Source organism: Geospiza fortis, unplaced genomic scaffold (assembly GCF_000277835.1).
Source record: "Geospiza fortis unplaced genomic scaffold, GeoFor_1.0 scaffold66, whole genome shotgun sequence".
In the NCBI taxonomy this organism is placed as follows: domain Eukaryota; kingdom Metazoa; phylum Chordata; class Aves; order Passeriformes; family Thraupidae; genus Geospiza; species Geospiza fortis.
Window position 1 is genome coordinate 4,586,715 of NW_005054312.1, and position 19,069 is coordinate 4,605,783.

The following is a 19,069-nucleotide window of genomic DNA, read 5'->3' on the forward strand; positions in this document are numbered from 1 at the left end:
TGCAAGAGCATAGCACTCACAACTAATGGTGGTCTCCCATCAGAGGCTGCAGCGGTGTTGGCAGATCATGGCAAACACCAGCGGTGGACACAGACCCAGAGCCAGACTGAGGCAGGGGAGAATTGTTTGCTGCAGAGGCTGGAGGGAACCTACAGAGGCCAAGGGTTTATTAAACTTCAGTTTGACTGGAGCTGAAATATGTGCCTCTAGAGCAGGGCAGGAGTGGTTCACGGAGTCCTTTCTGCAGACATTTTATGACAGTCTTTGGGGATACATATAAGAAGACCGGGGCATTCTGAGTAATTTTAAAAAATATTTGTTTAGACTGTGTCAGGGTCAACTGGAGTTTCCAAGCAAGCCAGTCTTAGATGGATTTTTCTGTCTTTGCCCTTTCTCCTCAGCTATGGTGTAGACACACTGGGGTTCATGGCCAGGCCATGCAGTGCAGCCATGTCTCCTCAATACCTCAGAACAACTCTCAAGCTCAGAGAGACCTTGATGTCATTGTGTACCCCCTGCACTGCATGTGGGCTCATGGAGACCAGGGATGAGAGCCCCTGGTACCAGTCATTGCTGCTGCCACCCTCAGACCATGTCAGGAGTCTGGGCTTTCCCACCTCAATTGGCATCAGCACCTCCTCTGCCGGAAACCCCTGTGGGTCTGCAGCACTGTCCCCACCTCACAATGAGCACAATGAGTGTAAAGGTCAGGGGAAACAACCTGTTGCTCTCAGGTTTGCTGTTGGTTATTGTGTCTTGCTTCTTGGTTGACAAGTTCCCAGTTTGATTGTGCTGCTTCTTGCTTCACTATAGGATTTTGCTGCCCTACTACTCTCTGCCAGTAAAAGCTGATGCCAGTCTGCTGCCCAGGCCCAGTGATGGTGAATTAGTGGGTTTGGTAGCCAGAAACCGCATTCCTTTCTGGAATGCTTCTAAAAGCCTAGTGCTCATAGGAATTTTCCCAAACCTGGCTAGCCTTGAGTTTTGCAATGTGCAGTTGAAATGGAATTAAATTATAGCTGTTCTTCCAAGAGCAGGCAGGTTTGGGGAGGGCTGAAAGGTTTTTTTTCCCTTGTCTGGCCTTTCTTTACTAATCAGCTGTATAAAACTGAAGAACAACAGAACTGCTTTGCTAAGAAATCTTGCCCAAACTTTGTCTCAACGTTTAAACTCAACCCTTTCTGTGGTTCTGTGAGGTTCAGCCAACTTTGGTTGTTTTCTGCTTTTACTCCAGCTTTCTATCACTCCTGCTTTCCAGTTTCCAAGTGCAATTGATAGCACTCAAATCCCCCTGAGCTGTGTTGTACTTGGGTTCCAATGGGGCTGCCACAGCACCTCATCCAGACTCAGCAGTCCCCAGGCCTTCTCCGTGGCGGCACCTGAGGGCCCAAACTGAGAAGCACAAGGAGCACCATGGGAGCAGTGTTGGGAAGATTTGTTTGGGCTTGCCTGACTGCCCATCTGAAGTACATAACACTGCACTTTAGCACAAGGGTAGTCCAGGGACACACATGTGCTGCAATGCCTTGCTCGACTAGGGCCACAGGCTGGCTGCTTCAGCCTGGCAGAGCCTCCTGGACACTGCCCTGGCCAGGGCCCACAAGCCACTGAAGTTCATCCGTCATTAATCTGAACCAGAACTTCATAATGCAGATGCAGCTGAGCTCCTGCCCCGCCCATTACAAAATGGCCCTGACTCCCTCCCACTGCCTCTCTTCCCAGCCGGCAATTTTCAGATTGCAGGTCCAGCCCTGGTACCAGCAGCACAAAACAGACAACTAGAAGTCACCTCTGGGAGGCAGCTAAACTTCAGCAATGCTTGGCTGTCTCTGCTGCAGAGAGGTTGCTTTTGCAAAGCAGACAGACAGAAGAATGCAGAGAGAGGCAGACAGACCAACCAACCCAATGACGTGAACAGTGTCCAGGCAGGCACCAACCCACAGGATGGGGTGAATCATTCTGCAAGCTGGCAGCAGGGAATTAAACTGTGCCATAGCCAGACATCAGAGCAAGGATCATCTCCCTTCAGGCAGCTTTGTCTCCCCAGCCTTCCTCACCAGCAGGAAGTAGAATCCCCCACTCTCTCCTTGACTAGATGGCTGATTTATACCTTCAGTCACAGGTGACGGCTGGTGGGGTCTCAGTTGGTGTGTGGTTAGCATGGAAGGCAACACACACATTGAAGTGTGGAAGCTGCATGACTGCCTCATACCTCTCACTCACCCTGTCAGAGCAGAGGTCCTGCTCATCCAGCACACAGCCTGGGGTGGAAATTGTAGGGGAAATGTCCAGGGCAGGTTGTGGGGAAGAGAGAGACACTGACTGGATGCAGGGAAAACCTCTGGAGAAGATGACAGCTTGTGGAAAAGGGCCCCCTTTTCTCTTGCAGTGCTCAGGGGACGGATCTTTTCAGATCCTTGCAGTGGCCAAACGACATGGGTAAGGTTAAGATGAATACATAAATCTGCATCTGATGGGAACTCTTATGCTCTTCCTTTCAGAGTCAGAGCTTAGCCTTAAGCCCTGCATTGATCTCAGCTGTCACTCACATGTGAACAGCACTCAGTGCTACTGCAGGCACTGAGTGGCACTGACTGCTGTCAGCCCCAGGCTCCACAGCTTTACCTCTCCCTGCTGCAGGTGCAGGGCCTGACTTCATAGGGCCCCAGCACAGGGAGGGGGTTGAATCCCAGCTGCCGTAGATGCTACTGTCACTAACTCAGCTGGAGATAGCAGCCAAGCAGAGGAGCAGCAACCTTGCTGGATCTAGATTTTTCTAAAAACAACACAACAGAGGGATAACTGAATGATCCCAAAGTAAGGCAGACCTGGTGGATTGGGCAGACGTTGCTCCAGATGCTGACAGCCAGTAAGGATGTCCCAGGAGGAGAACTCAGTTCAGACAGGAGCATTACAGAGTTCCCACACTGAGACAGAGCATCAAGGTGTGCAAAACCCTAGGGTGCCTGTCTGTGGAGAACATAAGTCTTCAACAAACAGCACTGAGGACCTGTCTGTTCTGTGTGTAGGTATGAGTCTGTGACTGAGATGACACCATTCAATACTTTGTCCAATATTATTGATGATGATTTTTTTCATAATGAAATCATATATTTCATCTATTCAACACTGAGCTAAGTCTTCAGAGCAGTTAGGTGCTTACATCTGGTTCTGAGGAGCTTAGGAAAAACCAAAACCCTCAGGTGATCACTGTCATGGCAAGGCATGCAGGACTGCTTGGGAAGGAGGAGACTACTTATCCAAAAGGTATCAAAACCAGAGCCAAGAGGAAACTGAAAGCCCTTTCAAGCCCCCTTCTCATAGTTGTCTGCCTTGTCCATCTTCCCTGGCTGGTACTCACTGGGGATATATCAGTTCAGAGGTTCTAGATGGCTTTTGGTTCACAAGCACTGCTTTAGGCAGAGACACAAGTAGGATGGAGCAGAATTCCACCATTTTTTTCCTTTTCTCACTGACATGCCAGTGAGATATGTGGGAAACGAGACATTTTAAAATGCATTAGCTGACCCATCTTGTCTCATACTTTCAAACTTTGCACATGGCCTGGCATGCTGCAAGCCTGTATCTGATCACCCCCAGCCCTATGCCTGGGAACACCTGTGTGGAATCTAATGAGGCTCTGATATCACCGAGGTGGCTGTCACTTCCATCTGCTGTCACATCATCCTGTGGCTGACCCTGGTATATCCCCAGGGCACTGTGTCAGCCCTGCAGCACTGAAGACCTTCAGGTGTCAGAGAGGAAAAAACTATGTCACTGGGAAATTAATGGGCTCATCAGAGAGAACTGAGATGTCCAACTCCAGAATATTGGCATAAGCAATAATCTCCCTTCACATTCAGTAGTGAGGAAGACATGGTATGCAATGGAGCAGTTTCATTTTCTCTCCATGGAGACAATGGCAGTACATTTTCTTGCTCTTTGCTTATATCATGTTCTGGGAGCCAGAAAGTCAACTGAAATTGCAGCAGGTTGCTGGAAGCATTTTTGTGCCTTCAAAATTTGCTAGTCAGCACTTTCCTGCTTTTAGATGGATGTGCCACATGAAAAAGGACTTGGGGAATGAGCTGTGCCTTTTTCTCTAGCCACAGCTTCTATTCAGAGTTTTCAGAATTGATTTGTTTATGTAAAAGCCAGTTTTGTTAACGTCCTTTAAAAAACATGAAAGAGGAGCAAGCAGCACATGTTGTGTTTGTACAGACAATGCTGAGTTCTCCCCAAGTAGCCACAGGGTGTGTGAATCCAGCTAATCAGGCAATAAAGCAACACATGCCCTCAAAAACAGATGTTTGTATTGGGAAAAAAAAACTACTTCAGAATAAAAGTGAGAGGAACAGCAATTTTCCCAAGTAAATAGTGCATATTCCCAAGGCTTGCTGTGATGTAAACTTCTCAGCAGCACTAGAGCTAATGTTTATCAAGCCATCTGTCCCCAAATTCATACAGTGATTTAATCCAGGAGAACTAGCCAGCCAGGAACACGAGGGCTTAAGTGCAGCCAGGACTGAGGTGAATTTGCCTCCCACAGAAACATCTCCCAGGCACACAGTGGAAGTAGAGCCAGAGACTCAAGTTATACACTGGCTTCAGGACCACCAAAAATCCACCCATGGACTTACTGTGTGGGACCTTTGACACTGTCTCCAGACTGCTTTTCAGGAACAGAAGGAGGTTTTTAGACCTTTCTGCTCCAGGCCTTAGTATTGTTCCTGTTGTATGCTCTGATCAGAAAAAAAAGTCTCTTCTCAAAGAGTGGTGTCCTAGGTGTGGTGAGGAAGAGCACAGTAGAGAGAAACACTCCTTCCCCCTTTCATTCTTCTACAAGTAGACTTTTCTGTGGGACTTCACTCTGCCTGTAATTACCTCCCCAAGGTGATCAGGTATTTCACAGCTATTTTCAGTCTGTGAGTTCCACCATGAGTAACCACTGAGTGTGTCCCCCCCTTTGCTGCAGAGCCTCAGGAGGCTGCAGGCAGCAGAGCAGCAGTGCCAGCAGCTTTGACAAGCTCAGCAGAGATGGACAGTGTCCATGCCGATGAGAACATTCATGCAGTGGTCTCTTGAGCACAATGGGAGTCGGTGAATGCTGTACCATGAGCAGAGGAACAGCACAGACCACATTCAGCCTTCCTTCAGGTTCTGCAGAATCAACCAAAGGAGGCCCAGTCTGGGAGGGATGGACAGGCTGTATATTCATCCTTGTCCAGAGTTGAAATGCAGATGCTCCAACCAGCTTCTGCTTAGCAGCAAATGGTAACTGCAGCTCCCAGAATGAAGCCAATGGTTCATGTCCTATCTAGAATTATACCACCTGCATTTAAGAGATGGATGCTGCCCAGTTTTACACTTCAGTTGAGCACAAGAGTGAAAGTATGATTAAGCATCTGATCATTGCAAATAAAATCAGTGATGCCACATACAACCAAGAAAGTGTTAAAATCTTTTCTACATGTGCAGACTGCAAGAGCACTGACTCCCTGAACAGAAATAAACCTAAGTGTTTGGGTCTTTCTATGTCTAAAATTCAGTCACTTTGATTTTTCCTATATAACCCAAAATGTGGATGTTTTTAAAATAATAGTCTTGCGCTGACTTCTAGACATTAATGACAGATAGGAGGCAGAAGACTGCAACAGACAGCTTAGAAACAAGTATAATCATTTCAGCATGTGTTAAGGCAAGATCACAGGAGTTGGATAAGGCTCCTATAGTTGGCCAAGTCCATGAGGTGTGCTGGCTGGGCTGTGGTGCAAATCTGCCTTTGTAGGAAGTGTAAAATGCACTGCCTGAACCCTCTCTAGGCAAAATTTTAGCACTGGTATTTAAGCAAGAATTGAGAGAATAACATTAAGAGGTTTTTTTTTATTTTAAAGGGCCATTGCTATGAAGAGTTAGACCATGGCTGTGCAGGCAAGGAGAGGCACCCTGCAGTTGCCAGCACTGGAGGCCATGGAATTTGGGGGTGAGCAGGGGGGAACACCCCTGAGCCCACACTTGGACAGGAAGGCAGAAGGCTCCAATGTCATTTAGTGAGGGGGCAGAGGGGCAGGCTGGTGCAGCCCCATGCCACCTGTGCTGAAAAAATTAGAGAAAAAAATTTAAAGGGTTTTTTTTTATTTTAAAGGGCCATTGCTATGAAGAGTTAGACCATGGCTGTGCAGGCAAGGAGAGGCACCCTGCAGTTGCCAGCACTGGAGGCCATGGAATTTGGGGGTGAGCAGGGGGGAACACCCCTGAGCCCACACTTGGACAGGAAGGCAGAAGGCTCCAATGTCATTTAGTGAGGGGGCAGAGGGGCAGGCTGGTGCAGCCCCATGCCACCTGTGCTGCGCTCTTTGGACATGGGTTGTCCACAGACAGACAATGTCTGTGAGCTGCCACATGCCAGTAGGAGTTCCAGGCTATTCTTGAAGCCTCCCAGGACTGGGATAGCATCAGCTCTTCGCTGAGACTGTAATAGCTTGGACAAGATGTTGCCAGAGCAGTACATTAGCAGTGCCAAGACCTAGCAGGTTTTTTTAGCTACAGCCCAGGGGAAACCAGCCTGTGCTGGCTGTGTCCCTGGGCTGTGCTGGCTGTGTCCCTGGGCTGTGCTGGCCACGCTGCTGTCCTGCAGCCTGATGGGCTGTGGGGCTGCCATCACAGGATCTGTGTGAAGGAGCCTATCATCTGGCAGGAGCTGTGGCTTGTCATGCATGTGCTGTGCAAAGCAGATCTACCATTTCAAGTTGGACCCAAAGGTGTGTGTTGGAAATGTCCCAGTCTCCATCCCTGTGGATGCACCAAACTGACTTTGCTCTAAATTAAATTCCATGGATAAGATTGTACATAGCAAAGATTTTGCTTCAACACCCTCTCTAAATAGCACACCTGAGGAACAAAACAGATACAAGCTGTGAATTCAAACATTCTGACAGCATGATAAAGATGACTGTTCCCTCCAGGAGTGTGTCAGCAGAGCAGTGCAATGCCTTGCTGTCTCAGGGCCTTACCTCGTGGACACAGGTGAAGGTGGTTTTGTGTCTCCTGCACCCTCTTTCTCCTCCGTAGGGTTCCCAGGACAGATGTGGTGAGATTTGAAAGGCATTATTCTGCATATCCCCTGCAGAAGTGGGAATGCAGGCATCTCTCCTGCCCAAAAGGAGCTGCAAGATGCTTGGGGCCCACATGCCCAGTTATCCTGGACTGTCCCATGGCAGATAACACAGGGTGACTCAGGGAAGGTCTTGGGAGTGCTGATGGTCTAGCAGGCAGCCAAGGCATTGGGAGAGCAGGGTATGATTGTGGGAAGCCAGAAAATATCCTCCTTCTACTACTGCCAGGGCAAGGATGGATTGGCAAGCAGTGAAGGAGGCACCAAGCTCTGCTATCGGGCTTGTAAGGGTGCAGTGGTGCTCACATCAACTCCTTGTCATAGAGATCTTCACAATATGTAACTCAAGGTCTCTCTAGGTTTGATTAGAAACAGACACCCCAAACTTTGCACTGGAACTTTGAGGCCATCTCCAGTTACAGGAAGTCTGGGCATATCCATATGCAGATGTATGCAATTTGTTTCACTTCAGCAGTTAGCGTGACTGTTTAAGGTCAGGGAGCCTGTTTCTAGGGAATGAGAGTTGCTTCTTGGGATGCACACCATGCCCTCTCAGCACTGCCATAAGGCCCTCCATCCCAGAGTTTCTGCCCCTCCCATGGAAACAGTTCATCCCTACCAGGGCCCTCAGGGGCTGGAGGTGAGGAAGCCCATGTCTGCTGCAGGGCAGAAGCACTAGAGCAACATGGCTGAGCTGCAAGGAGGGCTCTGGACTGGCAGAGCAGGCATGGGAACACCCCCTGTGTGTGCAGCAGGGACAGCCCTTGCTCCTTGGGGCTGATGGTTTGCGATGGAGATAACTTATCACTGCTGAAATCCTGGGCCCAGCTCTCAGCTACAGTTTGAGTTATGCTGTCAACAAAATCAGAACAGACACAGAGCTTTTCTCTGTGTGTGTTTGTGTTTGTGTTTGTGTGTGTTTGTGCAGACCCCTCCCCAGCTAACTGAGTTCCTGAGGCAGATAAAAACCAGCAGAGGATTTCCCAAGGAAAGGCTTCAGGTCTTGTGTTTGCTGCTGCTGGAGCTGCAGGGGGCTTGGGGAGGCAGCCAGAGCAAAGCTGTGGGGGAAAATGTACTGAGCTTCCTGACATCATAAATAATAAAAGAAAGAGAGAAAGGGAAAAAAAAACCAACCAACCTCTTGGAATACTTTATTTATTACTCTGTTTTACTGAGTCTCATAAGTGGTAGTCCATTGCTGCAGACTTTCTGGAACTGTTTTATTTTCAGTTGTAAAAATTACAAATATCATTTCTGTAGCTTATGATTTACCAAGGCTGTGGGGCAGGGCACTGTCCCAGCCCATTTTGGACAGGCCTGTCCACCTGCATCCCCCAGGAGCAGTGGGAGAGGTCAGCCAGTTGGAGAAGGCAGGTTCAAAGAGGAGGCAGTGTGTCAGTCACTGCCCTAGACACTGGCTCTGGAACCCAGAGAGCATAAATTTTTGCAAAATGCTCCCAAGGATCAAAACAAAGAAAGCTGAGATAGACATCAAGCTTTGGTGAGCTTTATAGGGAGCTCCTCAAAAGTCTGAAGGAACAATATTAGAGAAAGCAATAAATCTGAAATCACAGTAGGGTGAAAGAGGCAAGTAGCTCCATTGCCTTCATCCAAGGTCTGCCTACAAGCCCTCTGTAGCACCTGGGCAATTTTCTTCCTAAATCCCTTTCACAGCTCACTCCCCCAGGCTTAATCCTGGGCCACCCTTGCTCTCATGCCTGAGGGTGACAGTCACATTTCACCCTCCTGGTTTCATCCCAATCACCTCAGTGCAGCCTTTCAGCTGTGAGAGTGAGAGATGGGCAAGGACTTGTACACTGTGCACCTTCTCACAACAATTTCATGGACTTTTGGCTGTGACAGAGCTGTTCACAGAAGGGCTAAACTGTAAATATATAGTGAATTAGCAAATGGATTTTGTAACAAGAGATGAGTATTGCCAAAGACACAGGCGAAGATGCCTAAGCTGGCATTAATGACCCTATCACATTGCCTGGGAAAAGCTCCCAGTGGGGACATCACTAAATAGTGGAACTGTTTCCCAGAAAGACTGATCCTGGCCTGGTAAGTTTTAAAAATAGACTAAAGGGAAATTTCAAAAAAATATGAGACACTTGATGTGGCTTGGTAAGGAGAGCATAGAGGATAGAAAATACCACAGTATCACTTCCCACACATTTAGGAACTGAGCACAGTGGCTCAAGGTTAAAACCTGCAGTAGGGCTACCATGTTTTTGCCCAAAGATCCCAGCCAGAAATGTGGCCAGGTGTGACACTTAACTGTGCCCTGTATGCCAGGTGACCAGTTGCTCACACAGATCCCTTTTTTTCTGTCCTGGGTTCAGCCCACCATGCAGAGCAGTGGCATCAGATAAGGGAGAGCCATGGATCCCCACCAGGGTCCTGCTGGCGTAGCATCACTCTTGCTAATGAAGGGGACACCCCTGTCACTGGAGGCAGGAGGTGTGCAGGAGAGGACATACACAGTGCCTGTGCCTGAGGGTGCATATACCCCATTTACAAAGCTCAAAGGTGGTTTTTAGAAAGAAACCAGTTCACTGGTTCAGGGCTTGAAACCTCTTTCTCCTCCCTGCCATACTGCTCTCATATGTCATGTCTCATTAATTAATTGTTGAGGGCAACCAGGTGGGAACAGTGCCCCAGACTGCTGTCCCACTCCTCTCATTTCCCTCTGCCCTGCACACATGGGGTGCTGTTTCTGCAGGTGTCTCAAACTGTCCTCTGCCCCTTTCACAACCTCTTCGCCAAAAGCAGTGCAAGTCCTGGCAGAAGGCTGTGGGAGTGACTGGGAGTGTCAGTCAGGAGCACCTCTGCTGACACACCAGCACTGCCTGAGGAAGCAGGAGCAGAAAACAGACCCCACTGAGCACCTCATGTGGCTGCTCTGTACTCCTGATTTTCTACACTGAGTTATCCAGCAGAGGAGGAGAGATGGACTGGTGACAGGGGACATGCATGGTGCAAGGAGCAGGGTTGAATGTCATGAAGCACTACATTCCTTGGTTGCAGCCCAGAGACCTTTTCCGTGGCCAGGACCAAGGAATGTAGTGCTTCATGACATTCAACCCTGATGTGGGTGTTGAGAGATTGAAGGAGGGTCTTGCTGGGGTATGTGCACCTGAGTGTGCTGGGTCTCTGAGAGGGGGCAGGAGCTGAGAGAGCTTGCCCCAACCTCCTCTTGCCCATCTGTGCTGGGCAAAATAGGTCAAAAGATTTACATTTGTTTCCTTTTCTCTCCCTCCCTGCCCCCTAACCCTGGTCAAACCTGCCCTCCTCTTCCCTCCCCTACCTCCCACTGAAACAGGTAAGGAAAGCGCTTTGGGAGAGCCTGACTTGCAGCCAAGCTCCGACCCTTCAGCAATGGACAGCAGCTACCTCAGCGTGAAGGAGGCTGGGGTGAAAGTGCCCCAGGACAGGGCCAGCACAGACCTCCCCAGCCCCATGGACAAGGCTGACTCGGAGAGCAACAAGGGCAAGAAGCGGAGGAACCGCACCACCTTCACAAGCTACCAGCTGGAGGAGCTGGAGAAGGTCTTCCAGAAGACCCACTATCCTGATGTCTATGCCAGGGAGCAGCTAGCCATGAGGACAGACCTCACTGAGGCTCGTGTACAGGTATGGGGGAAATCCTGGGGCTGGGTAAGGGGTGGATGAGCTGCAAAAAACCTCCAAGGTTCCCTTGCAGCCCCATCATAAGCTGCAGGCAGCTGAGCCCTGATCAGGACCTGTGGCACAGGGGAAGCATGATGAGGTACATCCATGTCTGACACTGGTGTCACTTCCTTTATTTGGTCTGTGTCCTGCAATCCAGTGTTCACAGAAACACATTTTGCCCTTGAGCTAATGGGACAGCAGGTGGGTAAGCCTCACCACCACCCTGAACAAAGCTTGCACAAAACCTGCTCTCTCCAGGAGGCTTGCAGGGGACACAGGTTCATTAGTCTGAGTGGGAACAAGATTTTCCACAGCACCGGCTCTTTCTGGCAGATGGGGCTGCAGGGTGACTGGGAGTTCAGTGCCAGAGAACATGGAGATGCAAGAGAGGCAGCTCTTGTTGCTGCTCGGCAGGTGCTGAGACTGCATGAAAGCTGGAGATTGGAGGCAAAAGGTGCACCCACCACCTTAGGAGAAGCAGGAGAGACAAACAGCCACACTGTTGACAGTCTCAATCACCCCCACCCACACAGGTGCTGGCTCTCATGAATTAGCTCCCTTGAACTAAACTGGGGGACTAGCAGACCCAAAATGCACATCACAGGAGGGAATGATTCTCTGACTACTGCTCTTTCCTGTGAGTCAAGGTTAAACGGGTTTTGTCAGGTCTCAGAAGCATGTGCAAAAAGGAGCACCACTGCACGGGGCGGACATCCGCAGCTCACGCCTTGGTGGCCAGCTCCTTCTCCAGCACAGCTAATCCTGTCACTTCCGTCTGCTGGCATTTGCCAGCTCACCACCCCCCAAACCTGCACTAGCATCAAGAATAATTGGCCCATGGAGAGATCTGATTCTATCTTTTATACCAGGAATATTTCCAGCTCCCAACCAGCCTCTGCATTAATCTTTACAAGTAATTGTTGTAAATAAGTCCCACATCCAAGATTAAGTCCATTTTAGTTTGTACATTCACTTGAATTCAGCCAGAAGCAGAATTTTTCTTGTGCGCTTGCCTAAACTGGTTTGCAGGGCTGGTGTGCTCTTCCTCCCCACAGCTGTTTCTCTTCAGGCTGGGCATGGCTGTCTTTCAGTAGGAAGCAGTGATTCCCATAGATCCTGAGTGCAGCATGCTGAGCACTGCAGGACGGGCAGAGCAAGGCAGTGCTACAAACACCAGCTCCTTACTTGTGCCAGTGCATGCAGCTCTTCATTTCCCAAGAACACACCACAAGTGCTAATGGGGTCTCCTGGGAGGCTGAGCACAGCATCGGGTTACTGGCTGCACAGTGCATGACATTCCTTCAGCTCAGGAATGAGAATGAGGTGCTGGAGGGTGGCAAGCTCCTCCTGCTCACTTCTGAGCCAGGGTTTGCAGCTACTGTATGTCCCAGGCAGTGCGAAGGGCTGTCCATCAGAGCCAGGGCAGGTGAGGCAGATGCAAACTACACATTCCTTACATATGACCCTTCATTTTGAGATTTTTCCCCACTTTACTACTGGATCACACTCCAGCTGAGGGCAGAAGAACTCCCTAGGTAGCCAGGAGTATATTTGGCAAAGAGGAATTTCAGCTTGCTCTGAGAGAAGCATGCGACTAGCCTGTTGCCACAGGCAGCCAAGAACAGCCTCCCTGCCAGTGCCACCTCTCACTTGGGATGGCGATGACAGGGCTCGTGTGACAGAGCTGCTGAAGGGCTTGTCTGAGTGGCCTGGCTGCTCGTGCACTTACCCCATGGTGAAAGGGGTAAGCACTTGCATTTCAGTCATTCCCTGGCTCTGCCAGGAAGGACCTGGTGACTTGGGCCATGGGCTGGCACCAGGCCACCACCTCGTGATGCAGGCCTGCCGTGCTATCAGCAGCAGAGCACACTCCTATCATTGGAGAGCAAGGACAGCAGGCTTGTGCCCAGAGCAGCAGGTGCTAGGTGCTCAGACACCCTCCATTGCACAGGGAAAGCCTCTGGCTGCTGTGGGTGCTGGGGGTGTTGTTTGGGCACACACCTGCTGCAGCCTCATGGGCTTTGAGGGAAGCTCAGTAGCCCCTCTCCCAAGGAAAATATGGTCATTTAAAAGATAATCCTGCCCTGGAATGATTTTTTGGAGGTCAGCTTCAGCTGCCTGCAAAGCTGAACTAAGCAAACCAAGATGGCAGAAAGGTGAGGCACAGGTTTAAGGTGTGATGCTCCCTCTCACAGCTTTTGGCTGGAGGTCATCCCCTCTGGCCAGGCTTGGCTTCCTGGGGAGCATAACCAGCTTCACTGCAGGCAGGAGCAGATGCAGAGCCCAGACAGGCTCTGCAGCTCTGATTTTTCCATCCCTTTCCCAAGCTCATGCTTCATTAGTGAAGTAGCTGCTGGAGATTTTGGTGTCTGGAGAAGAGCCCATGCCAGCAGCATACATGAGGTGGACCATACTGCCCGTGAAGCGGTGGCATTTCGTGGCCTGGCCCCTCTCCCGCTCCCTTTCCTTGCCTGCCTCAGTTTCCAGCCATCTGTACTGGTGTCTGGCAATGTCAAAGTTAATTCCCCCTGTGATGCAATGCAACATTTTCCTGCTTCTCCCCACAACCTTGCCCCTTGTTTCCATGTACTATTAAGATACTGCACATCCCTGTTTTCAAAAGTAGGAGCCATGCATAAGCTCTGTGCAGAGGCACAGCCAGGAAGAGGTTGTTATGGCTCAGCCACAAACCTGCAAGGTTGCACAGGGGGTGCTGTGTTCATGTAGGTCCTACACACCATGTATATCCCATTCCTTTCTTCTCCTCTTCTATGTCTGGGGCTGCAGAGCCCCAGAGAGAGCTTCTGCTTGGTACCGGCAACTGCTTGAGGCTCTTTCAGCTCATCCAGGTCTGCAGCAGATGTCTGAGGCAGTGGCACTAGAAAAACAAGGTAGACTCGTGCATTCACACATTATTCCTTCCCTTTGCACAGAAACACACACAGGCACATCCCAAGCCCATGCCAGCCTGGCCCTGGCTGCTTATCTCTCTTGGGTTATCACTATCTGCCTCCTGGACTGCTCGCTGGGAGAGGAGAAGGGGATGGGACTGGAAGGAGGCTTCACAGCCAGGGAATCTAACCCCTCAGCCAGCCCCCCTCAGAGGCAGCTTTATGATTGCTGGGACCATTAATGAAATGTTTTTGGCGGTGACCCTGTGATGCGGTGGGGGCTTGAAAGTGAGAGGGAAATGTCAAACTCCGCTGTAGCAAAATCACCGCCTTGGAAAAAAAAGAAAAGAAAGAAAGCAAAGCAAAGCAAGAAGTAATATATCTTGATCCCTTTTCCCCCATAAAACCCTGGGAGGCTGGTGGAAGGAGCGGAAAGACTGAGCTAAGCCTGCAGGAAATTAAACATGAAATGAAAACAAGCTCGAGTTATTCAATTCTCTCATCCCAGGCTCCAATTTCCCATTCCAGGCCACTGATAAAATGGTGTCCAGTTTCAGCACTCAAGGATGAATTCTGGCTCTGTTCTTGCAGTCTGAAAAGCAAAGGGCTGGTGTCCATCTCCAGCAAGAGGAGAGACGGCCTGGCCTTTCACAGAGGGATGGGGTCCTGAACACAGACAGATGGAAGCTGAGCAGAGAGAGGAGGGTAGCAGGGTCAGAGGACAGGAATGGGGAGAAAGGATGCTGTGGGACTTCCAGAAGAGAGTAAAAGCACAAGAGACTTGAGCATGGTGGGCAGCTCTTACCTGCATCAGAGCAGTGATGCAGTGAGGGGTGCTGAGCACAGGGCATGAGCACAACCCCACAGCTGCCACCAGCCCACCACCACATCTGCAGAGGTCAGCCTCACCCACCACTGCCATGGTGGGGGTAGGAGAGAGGGGAAAATACCTTTAACTTGGAGAAAGGACAAATCAGTGATGCAGCCCCCAGCTATCCAGACATGGTCAGTGGCCTGGGTTAAGTCCCAATGGAGCCCATGCACCTGTGCCCTGTGCAGGGCACATGGAGCTTGGTGGCAGGGGCTGACTGGCAGTGTCCACTGGGTGCGAGCGTAGAGGCAGCAAGAGAGTGAGCAGGAGCCTCCTTGCTTTGTCTCAGGCCACTTCTGGCCTCTCCATCCCCAACAGCATGTCAGCTGTCTATGCACATGGATTTAGGTACCACAAATTGTTGAATGTTTATGGAGACATGAAACATTCTCTGTTCTGTAGATTTTTACGGGGCTGAATTGGTACATCAGGGCTTATCAAAGCATTGTCTGCAGGAGTCAGATACATGACATTACCATACACTCCTGCTGTAATTGCTAACACTGAGATTCAGTCCACAGTGACTGCTGGCCCCTGCACAGCAGAAGTAGCCCGTCCTGGCCCCAGAGAACATGCTGCACTAGCCACTGCAACCTCCACTGCCACATTCCCATCCCACAACAGCCGCTCTTGACAAGGAGTGACAGGCAATGAAAGGAAAATGAACTTCTGTTTGGGTTTAGATTTGCTTTTTAAAAGCAGGTGTCTTCTAAGACTGTGGAAATACTGAGGATTAGTTGAGGTTTTTTGCTGACATTTTCACATTATACGTTGCCATGCCTGTCTTGTTTTCCCTGGAGCACTGTGGAGGCCTGGAGAAACCCAACTTCAATATACCAAGAAGCCTATAAGGATTTGGACCAGAGGAGAAAAGAAAGCTTTAAAAAGCGGTCCAAACCTTGCCACAAGTGCTTCAGAGCTCACTGTCAGCTCTCAGAGTGTCTCTGGTGCCTGTGACACCAACACTTGGACTGAAGACACTCTTCTTGAGCCTAATGCGATGACTTGTCACATTGTCCCAGCCCACCAGCCACGTGGCAATTTGGGGACTGCCCGTTTAAATCACTTTGCTCTGTTCAGCTCAATGCATAAATGCATTAGAGCAGAGACTGAGATCTCACTCTGCTCTGTCAAGGTAGCTGTTGTGCTGTCCTGGGAAGAAGAGGGCACAGACCCTGCACCGCTGGTTTGGAAGGTCACCCTGCAGAGCCACACACTGCCGTGGGGGCCGGAGCTCGGCCGCCCTGCTCCAGGTGGGATGCTCAGGAGGGCAAGGCAGCCGGGGCCTTCCCCACACAGGGAGAGGCCGCGTATGCCTGGCATATGTTCATCCCAGCCCCGTGCACAGGCAGACTCTGCTCCCTACCTGTTCTGCACCCCTCTGTGCACAGCGGGGCCTCCTCCGCCTGAGGAGGAACCAGGTCACCACTGCTAACTTTGAATCTGCAGATCAAAGCGGCGTGATCCAGGCCAGCCCTGGGACTGGCCTGCAGCTGGGCTGGAGTGGCTGTGCCAAGAAGAGGTAGAAGAAAAACAGACAGATGCCTGAGGCATCAAACCTGCTCCAGTAGGACACTCTGCATGTGCAGCATGTGCACAGCTGGGATAATGTTAGGATGCTTCTCCCGGTGCTTTTTGTACCTACTGAAAACACTCACAGGGTTTTTATTTGGGGTAGGGGGTTTATAGCAGGTTGCTGCTTTGGCCAGCGTGTGGATGGCCCATGCCAGTGGCATTGCCATGGACATGGGGCCAGGCACATACCCTGTGTTATCCACAGCCCACATGAGGAGCATGTGCCTGGCAGCTGCACTGCTCCCTGCCCAAAGCAGACCACAGTGCATGGCCAGACCCTCAGCTGCCTACTCATACCACAGGCCTGGCTGAAAGAGACCAGCACGAGGCTGTCTATGTGGTGGAAGGCAGAAACTGAAGCAGGACAGCTTGAAACAACTCTTCCAGCACAAGCAGGAAGGTCAGCTCAGACCAGAAACCCAAGCCCCTTATCCCTCCTCGTAGCAGCTTCTGGCTGCACTGATTCAGGCTGCAGGTGACACAGCACTCCTGCCCCTGCAAAAATTGTCCTGCTATCCTACCTTGTGCCAACTACCTGGCTTGTCCTGCTGTCCTGTGAAGACATGAGCTTCCTACCTGGTGTCTGCTTTGCCCAGGTGCCTGGCAAGCAGCGAAGCTGCCCCACGGCCAGGCGTGGGAAGGGCCAAGCTGCTTGTCAGCAATACCCCCTCTGGCCCCCCGCAGCGAGTCACCGTGTAAAACTCGAAGCAGAGCTGAGAGGCTCTAGGAGTGCTCCTTTCATGCACTGGCGTGACCTGCACAACCCAGCCCCTGGTGATCACCCTCATCTCTCAGTGCCTTCAAAGCAGCTCTTGATTGATGTGTTTCCCTGACTCACGAGCTTCAAGAGGCTTTGAAGACACTGGGCCAGGCTCTGATCTCTCTGAGGCTGATGCAAATCAGGAGCAATGGTGCTGACAACAGTGCAATAATCCACACTGATGTCAAGCCAGTAAAAATAAGAGCAGAAACAGAGTTTTGGTCTTTGCCTTGAAGGGATCTGAGCAGCAGTGTGAAGTAAAGAGTAGCAAATCCCGCAAAAAAAAGCCTCAGTGTAAACCAAAGGATGCTATAGAAGGACACCTGTCCTTTCCTGCAGCTAAGGAGGGAAGGGGTGTTCAGCTTTGTATTTTTTGTTGTGGTTAAGAAAAATGAGGGAGTTGGTGAGAAATGCAAGCTGCAGTCAATGGCATCATCATAGCCAGGATTAGTCCCGGGGAAAGCCCCGTCACTGCTGTTTTCAGCCTGGCAGCAGCACACACGGATGTATTCACACTTCTCTGAGACTGGCTGACAGCGAGAGAGCTGCAGGCAGAGCCTGGGTAGCACAGCTTTAGGGGTGAGAGGAAGACAGGCTATTCCAGGGCAAATCAGGCTGTGGGAGGCAAGAGCTGGGAATGTCCCCAGAGGGGCTGTGCACCAAAAGATGGGCATCCCCTTTTGCATGGAGTGTTCCCTTTCTAGGAGCACGGGCTGGCCCCAGACCCTCAGGAGAAGCACGGAAGGACTGTCCCTCCCCTGCAGAGCACGTGTCTGGAGCAATGCCCTTCTCCGTGCCATACAAAACCACCCGCCTGGTGAGGCCCTGCCCTCTGGTGGGCTCTTCAGGGCTGCCGGGCTACCAGCCACTGCCGGGCTGCCCTTGTTCACAGCCCTGCTGTCGCCTCTCCCCAGGTGTGGTTTCAGAACCGGCGAGCCAAATGGCGCAAGCGGGAGCGGTTCGGTCAGATGCAGCAGGTCCGGACCCACTTCTCCACCGCCTACGAGCTGCCTCTGCTCACCCGTGCTGAGAACTACGCCCAGGTGAGTGCATTCCCCCGCCTGGGCGCTGTGCTTGCTGGACACGCTGCCTCTGCTCCCAGTCCTCCCCAAGCCATGCTTCACTTCTCAGGCACGCTTAGGCAAGGCTGCAGGGACACCGGGGCTATACTGCCAGGCACTGAAGGGCTGGCCGTTTTTTAGTCAGGTGTTCTGCTTGGCTCCCTCATGCCCTGGCCCAGAGCAGCCATCTTTAAAGCAGGCACCAGGCCCAGCACTGTGTGATATAGAGCAGCACCCTTGGGCCCAGGTCACCCTGCTCAGCACATCCTATCACATGTGCTGCTGCCCACTAACTTTCCACTGGTTTGAAAGAGGTCCAAAAGGCTAATTCATGCCTAAAGAATAGCAGATCCCAGGGAGGCTTCCTGTTACCATCTCTGATTTCGATGCCCCTTGGACATAGCGGTTGGATAAAAGGATTTTTCCCCTGGCAAATTCCCACAGCAATGTCCCAGTGATGGGCTGTGGTATGCATAGCACACTTGGTGATATCTGGGGATGCTTCCCAAGGGAGTTGTAGATTTATGCTCCAAAGGAAGGAGGGAGCAGCCTTGTTGGGGTACCTGAGGCTGCTTCTGAGACCTATTGAAACCGTTCCTGCCTTGACCCTGGAAGCAAGTCATGGGGTTGCCTCCCCTCCATAGCTTCCTGTCTTGGAAAACCTGTCAGCACAATAGCCTCCTAAACATTGGGCCAGCCCAGTTTCACAACGCTTCAGATGATGCCAGGCAGACTGGGGTTTGCTAGCTCCAGGGCTAGGCTGTGCCCCAGAAAGCACTCCCGCCTTCCTCCACTCCTCTTCCCACCACCCAGAATTTGCTCAAGGGCACAATTCTGCAGGCACGATGCTCTGAACCTGACTGTCCTCACATATCTGCTGGAAGCCCTCCCTCACTGACACCCAGTCTGTCAGCTGCCTCCCCAGCCAGTGCTGTACCAATGCTACCCCACAGCCAAGCAGGGAGTGTGCGACCTCTCTCCCGCTTGGCGTCTCCTGTAAACTGAACAAGAAACCCTTTTAAAACAGCTGAGATGCCAAAGCAGCTTTTCAAGCAGAGAACACTCTCAGCAGCCTTTTTAGCATGTCCTTCTCTGCCTTTGTAACTTACACTCCTCTTTCCC

At 51.0% G+C, this 19,069-nt stretch overlaps 1 protein-coding gene across 1 annotated transcript in view; it reads left to right on the top strand.

The window, feature by feature from the left end:
• Nucleotides 1-19,069, top strand: part of ALX4 (ALX homeobox 4) — a 42,578-nt gene that overhangs the window by 17,145 nt on the left and 6,364 nt on the right. Inside the window, exons 2-3 of the mRNA XM_005419559.2 lie at nt 10,440-10,750; nt 17,801-17,929. Of these exons, the coding sequence (XP_005419616.2) occupies nt 10,440-10,750; nt 17,801-17,929 (440 nt within the window). The remainder of the gene's footprint in view (nt 1-10,439; nt 10,751-17,800; nt 17,930-19,069) is intronic.